Below are 6,999 nucleotides of genomic sequence, written 5' to 3'. Positions count from 1 at the left end.
CAAGTGGTGAGGTGACTCCAAAATTCTAGCCCACTACAATTCACATCCCCAATGAGGGAACTCATGACTTTCTGATGGAACTGCTGGATGCTCTACTAATGTTCACAACCCTTAAAAATAAAATAAAGTAGATAACCGTACTTCTCTTCGCAAAAGCAATTCCTTGCAAAGTGATAGAAGAACCTTCAGGTATCCTATTTGGCTTCTTGCATCAAGAAGGCTTTAGGTACCCTGTTTCTTTTGTGCATTCAGTGGATTAAGGGCCATCAAAAAGCAAAAAAAATTCTTTCAGCTTGGTAGAACTGAGGATTGTGGAGTTTCCTTTCAAGGGGTACTTTACACACGACTCACTGGGATTTAGAACAAATTAATGAACACCTCAGAACTTGCTCAAGGCACAACTCACTATCAGCTGCTCTGCTTCTCTTTCTTTTAATCAGGCACTTCTCTTGAAGGAGAATGAAACTAACAAAGGACCACACAGACCAATCTTGAGGTTCAACATTGCCATTTTACTTTCTAGGGTATATAAAAGACAGGTAGATACAACTGTTCCTAGAAGGAGTGTAGTGATGAGCAGGTTAAAGATGGAGTTTTTTTCCTTAAGATCTAAATTGGAATTTAACCATTCTAAAAGGGCAGAATAAAGCATGAGCAGTACCATTAAAATACCTGTAGAATTGAGCTGGGCAGTTGTAATAACAGACCTGAAAACAGCAAGATACAGCTGAAATGCACAAGTATGCTGAGACTGTGGCCAATTTTTAGGTGTGCTTAGTTATCATGTCTTTTTTCTCAACAGTGACACTTTTAAAAGTTAAGCAAATTTTGAACCAAAATTTTCAGAGGAAAAAGAACTATGAGAACAAAATTAAATAAACATAGTTATAACTGTCTGAAGAGTTTGCTCAGGTTTCGGCATCAGACTGTATGTGCTGTAGTAAGGTTTTTCAGATGGCAACATGTAGTTGTCCTGGAACTTTCAGTCACGCTATTGTAGTTTATCATACTGATTTTATTTAAATAACCAAGAAAAAGTCAACATTATTTTATTGAGCACTTTAGAAGATAACAAGACATTCACTGCAGTAAGTCATATTTTTAAATACAAACGGGGAATTAGTAAAAGTCCTTATCCAACATGAAACACGAACACGTCACTTTCAGGAGCTTGAAGTTTTAACCACTAAGAACTCATTACTTTTATCAAACAGTGATATCAAACACATCCACATCACAAAATCTTAGTATTGCACTACTACTCCTTGTACAGGACATGCAATGCACAGTGTGAGGATAACCAGTTAAGTTTCACTTCAGAACAACAGCGTGTGTGTGTCTGTACTGGAATCACTAATGAGTGGTAAACATTTCAYGATCACGAAGTCCAGGGAAGGAAGGCTTGCTTTCTTTTAAGAGTATTTGCATACTTCTCTCTCCAAAACAAAGGGTGGTTTTAGATTTGCTGGGAGAAGTAAACAGGAAAATGAAGCAGTTCCATCCACCACTGTCCAGCGTAAGCCCTGTTTCTTGCTGGTAATGCAAYGGACATTAGGACTGCAGCTATCCTACTGTTCCGCGCAAAGAGGTAGCATAGTATTATGGCTTTAAAGACTTTCTATTAAATAAGGCTTGTCTTAGCTGAAAGTCATGTAATAGCCAAAGAGTTTTTATAATACTAGCACAATGTGTATTATGACAGTACTTAGGGACCCTCTTGTTTAAGAGCAGCTGCCAAATTCARGTAGGTGTTTTCTCCTTTAAATCTGATATAGCACATAAAGATCAGCAGTTCTGAGCAAAAGTTTTAACACTGGTTACTTCTRTCTTCCCTCATTCTCAGTAATATTGAGAATGCTAACATTTAAGAGTAGAAGAGTGGGATGACACAGATGGACTAGAAAATGGAAGGGCTTACCTAGCTATGAAAGAGGTACTATTTTGTTTAAAAAGACAACCTGGAAGAGGTGGTAGCTGAGATATTTCAATTACAATATCATAGACAATATGGAAAAAACAGTCACCATATAGCATTTGTGAAGGATACACGTAACCATTGTGGTGATTTAACCCCCACCCTCCCAACCTTGTATCTAAAAATTCATGACAAAGATCATTATAATGTTAATTGAAGGTAGAGGTCTTGGGAGATGGGGAGGAACACATCAAAGCTGAATGCTGCTCTGCATAAACAGCATAATAACAAAATAAATTAGGACAGTTTTTCAACTTGCAAGTACCCCTTCTTTTGTTTGTTCCAATCCACTTCAGCATCTTATCTTTAAAATTAAGTCACAGGGTGTCTGGGAAAAACAACCTTTCATCATATTTACATTTACCTCACTTTGGCTACAGGGTGCTTAGCTCTGCTGAGGCACTCGAGTGCTAGTATAATACAAATAAATCTTCTCAAGTATGTTTTGGAAGACAGCACAATAAATATCGTGTTTGATACTACAAATGTATTAAAACAAGTTCCACACATGCAAACATTAAAAAGCAGTTTCTACAAATTGTTATAAAAATGGAATAAACTTCATYGATCTTCCATCCAATTTCTAAGGATTCATTAATCATTAAGACCAAATCAACTGAGAAATAGAAATTAACAGAACGTTTAGCTTATACACCATTAAATWTTGTTTAAAAAGTGTGTTAAGACATTATTTTTATTTTATGAATACATAGAAAGTTCAAAATCCCTAGAATCTACACTGCTCCTTTATACTAAGCCTGTTTGTAGTTTATTCCATCAGTGCCAAGGAAATAATCCAACACTTCACTGTTGAGATGACTAACCAAGACCAGGTGATTCAGATTTCTACCCTGCTGTATCACAAATAAGTTGAACATAGCAACATCTCTCTTTCCTGTGGAAACATACCAGTATTTCAGTGGCCAGCCACCAACTGATATGGAGATGAACCAAACTCATATTTAAAAAAAACTAACTTTACAGGGCAGAGAGCTCCTTGAAYGCCACACTTAAACACCAGAACTGAGGTGGCTGCCTCCCTTGGTTCCTCCCTTACCCAAATTGTGTATTTTGCCTTCCTGAATACRTTCAGTATGGGACCCCATATAACCAAGAGAGAGACATTTCACAGTGCAATGTCGCCATCTCTTTTTGGTATCTACAGTTATCTTTCCCATCCCTATATGTTACATTCCTACATCTTAACTGATGGCAGCTTTAATTGCATTCAATGCAATTCACCTGTTACTCATAATAGAGATGTTTTCATTCTTGCTGGCTTTTTAATAAATAACTAAAGTCTATAAAATGCTTTTTCAGGTATGTGATTGATGAGTATTACGTAACAAGTAGTCTGTAAACCATTCTGGCCTCTGAAGAATTGTCAAGATATCAAGACATTGCATTCAGAGCAACATCTTGTGTCCAATGCAGTGAAGGCAAAGGAGAAGCCCCTTGCAATACAAAGCTCCTGCCTGCTGCAATTGGAAGGCATCAGCACGAAGAATCTATAAGTCTTTGGCGAAGCCTTTTATCTTCTCTCGGATTCGTGTTGCCACTTGCATCATGGTCTGTCAGAACTAAACAGAAAAATCGAGCCATTCAATGCATTCTCCTTTATAAATGAGCTGCAACAAACACAATGCCACAACACGAGCTATCCTGTGCCACACTGAGGTTATTGTATGTTTCTTTCTGCACCAGACTGGCAAAATGCCAAATCTACAAAATAGCTTTTGTCTTCTTTTCAGTASTGCTGCATGCCATGTTAGCACAGGACTGGCAGCAGGAGCTCAAGAGGCTGGAGCAGTGCCCAGTCCTCCCAGCCCAGACCCTGAGCAGCACCTCCAAAATAWCATGCAGTGGTAGACCTGCTCTCCCACTTGCACTGCAATGACACAGGCGTTGCCTTCAGCTGTCCCAGTGCAGTCAGGATGTGGCAATCAGTGACTAGGAACCCCTGCAGTCTCTCCCTTATGGTATGGAGTCAGCCTCTTCCACTGGATTGTTACCATGGTTCACTTCTTAAAATGTACTAATACYACTAGCAACAGAGGAAAACACAGGTAATGGGGAGAAGCTTTGCTGATGGAAAGYGAAGTCCGCACAGGACTCAGTCAGAACGCGAGGTACGTGCCACCTATAGCTGGCCAGGAAATGGCTGCTGCTCTCTCTAAGAAATTCTAACAGTTGAAAGCTTCTGAAGCTCTGAAGAAAAGTGAATTCGAAGTCTTTGAAGTGTTTTTGTGAAATGGAAACAGTTTCAAAAGCTCTGCTTTCAATAAAAGTAAGTCAGATTTCCTATTAGCCTTTTCAGCTCAATGAGCAGAGATCTCCACCTTGGGCTCTTAAATCTTCCTACTAAAATCCATCCACCTGTATTTTGAAAAGGGAAACATTTAAAAGGAGAACCATTTTCTGTCAGAAGTAATCCAAACTTCTCTCCTAGAACTGTTTTTTCTACATTGTTTAAAATAATTCTGAGTGTTCCAGATTCCCCTCTTGGTAAATTCACTTCACCTCCTGAAAATTCAGCCTACCAGAACTACTCCACAGTAGTGCAGAGGAACCATTTCCTGTTGACAGACGCTTCTTTGTATTAAGCATAGTGCTGTCAATGTCAGAGAAAGTAGTTTTCATTTTTTCCTGTCTTTGAAACAGTCCTTTCACTTGCCCTCAGTATTGGCACTCACCTACCCAGGTCAGCTGCTAAACATTTTAGAGCACCTTCACTTCTAGAACTGAAGGACCTCATGAGGGTGGCAGCACATGAAGTCTGAACTTGATTCAGAGGATCCCAACTGTTTTGCAGGGACATGACACTGGCTATGTTTACATCAAATGGGAAGAAAGGTTCTCCGTCTCTTTGTGCCTCTATCTGGAGGTTAGGCTGCTCCTCTATAAATCTCTAATTGACCAGGAAACTGGGATCACATTTAAGATGTGCTACATTTTTTACCACAGAATCTAACACCAAGTTTCATATAATAGTGATTGCTCAGAACCAACCACATCTGGAAACTGATGGGAATATTCAAAGATCAGGTGCAATAATCCAGACTCTCCAGATGATTTTGGCAAAAATCACTTACAGTCAGCCTTCCATTTTTTTCTGCTTATGGAGGAACACGAGCGTGTTTGGAGGCCCCATTTCCCATCTTCTATCCTTTTCTGTTCCCTCCACTAGTGGCACTTCTGAATATCAGAGTTCTTATTTCTGTGTTAACCTAAGATTTCTGCTATTTCACACTCAAAAGGTTTTTCTTTTGTTTTTGTTTTTTCTTGTTTGTTTGTTTGTTTTCTTTTTTTGCCAAAGTCTGCATGAAAAGCAGAGGCAGCAGTTACTGATCTTTCAAACTAATCTCTAAAAATGATGTCCTGAAACCACTAACTTTCTCACTTGCATTGGTCTTCCAAGTGCAACCTACTGTAGAACAGTTTAGTGCTCTTCTACCATGCAGATGGTGGTTGTAAGGACTACAAGTTCAGAGCACCAAAACCTCTTGTTCCTAGAACAGAGATGTCAACAAGGACACCATCAGCCTAACAGACACTTCAGCATCCAGCCTGTGCTACTGACTTGCAACAGCACAATCCTCCTGTATGTAAATGACGTTATCACAGTTACATTGCAGACAGAGTAACAAAGTCTAAGATCCATTTTCTTACAGAAGACATTAAAATACTTCCGGTAGGAATACATATCTAGCTGAAACCTGCTTTGTTTTGTATTAATGGATTTTGTACTAATGGATTCCTTTTCTCTCTGTACTAGCAGGTTTGGATGGTTGGCTTCCTTTTCTTTTTTTTTATTTTTTAAAGTAAAAACAGGTACCTTACCTTGTAGCTCTGTTGTATCTTTTTCTACCTCTTCTACTTTTGTTTCTTCAGGCTTCTCTGGCAATGACTTCCCATCTACAGTATCTGTCTTAATAGTACCAAGGTTTTTCAAAAGTTGCATGACATCAAACTTCTCAGAAACTGCAATGTTCTCCAGCACTTTGAGGCATTTAAATGATTTAAGTTCACTTACATTTTCCTCAAGAAAGAGGAGGTAAAGGCTTAAGTCATCAAAACATTTTGACTTAACTTTCAGAACATCAAAAGTGGGCAAGATTTCATAAACTTTAAGGATACCTGAATTCCATCGGAAGGGAACAAACATGGCATACAYAACCAGAGGCATCACTAGAAGATAGACTATCAAATTAATGTAGCTGAGTACCTTGAAGACACCAACAGCAATAAGTTTGCATTGAACCATTTCTGGAACAGTTGTGTCATTCTTTAAAATTCCAGTTTTGATAGTGCAGAGAAACTCATCACTCAAAGACGAGAGGCTAATGTAATAGCCTAGATAGAGGCATGCAATGAAAATAATTACTAGGGTCAGTAAACGGCAGATAATATATTTGACTATTAAGTATTTGGAAGTCTTCTTTGTCTTCAGGTATTGCTCAACAATTGGGTATTTGAAGTGGCTTTCAGATATTTCCCACAAACTGAAAGAGAGAAGAACAAACCACGTAAATCAGATACTGCAGCATTCTCATCTACCTCAGATTTCAAATAAACCAAATACTCTAAAACAGACAAGTCTGGATTCTCTCTTACTGTGACAAATCAAAGGTAGTTTTATTGAAACCAATGGAAAAATAATAGAATAAAGCAGATATATGGAGAATATTGATAATTTAATACAGAAAAGTAACTTATAAGCCAAATAAGAGTACCAAAAGAGGTCAAACACTAGAAGGCAGAAACAAACAAAACATTTTCCCTCTGTCAAGAAAATCTTTTTGTTCTTTTCAAATATCAAATAGGTATAATATGGAAATCCAAGAGGAAAAACAGTCTTTCCAAGCACTTATTAGGTTAACAGTGCATTGAGAGTTTTTTTTAACCTGCTGAGGTCTGACTACATATATTAAAGAACAGATCTCTTAAATTCCTTATTGTGTTGCTCCTATCCTCACATACAAAGAGAAACAAGACCCCCAGCCTAGGATAAAGCAGAAGCTGCA

General features: G+C 38.2%; 1 protein-coding gene across 1 annotated transcript in view; it reads right to left on the bottom strand.

Moving 5' to 3' along the window:
- Positions 1-491: 491 nt before the first annotated feature.
- The window catches only part of PANX1 (pannexin 1), a 27,641-nt gene continuing 21,133 nt past the window's right edge, over positions 492-6,999 (bottom strand). The window contains exons 4-5 of the mRNA XM_085310257.1: positions 5,816-6,477; positions 492-3,555 (exon numbers count right to left, since the gene is read on the bottom strand). Coding sequence (XP_085166383.1) covers positions 3,470-3,555; positions 5,816-6,477 — 748 coding nt within the window. The 3' untranslated portion in view covers positions 492-3,469. The remainder of the gene's footprint in view (positions 3,556-5,815; positions 6,478-6,999) is intronic.

Source organism: Rhea americana, unplaced genomic scaffold (genome assembly GCF_003343005.1).
Source record: "Rhea americana isolate MKP2758 unplaced genomic scaffold, rheAme1 scaffold_314, whole genome shotgun sequence".
Classification (NCBI taxonomy): Eukaryota; Metazoa; Chordata; class Aves; order Rheiformes; family Rheidae; genus Rhea; species Rhea americana.
This window is presented reverse-complemented; position numbering and strand designations above follow the sequence as displayed.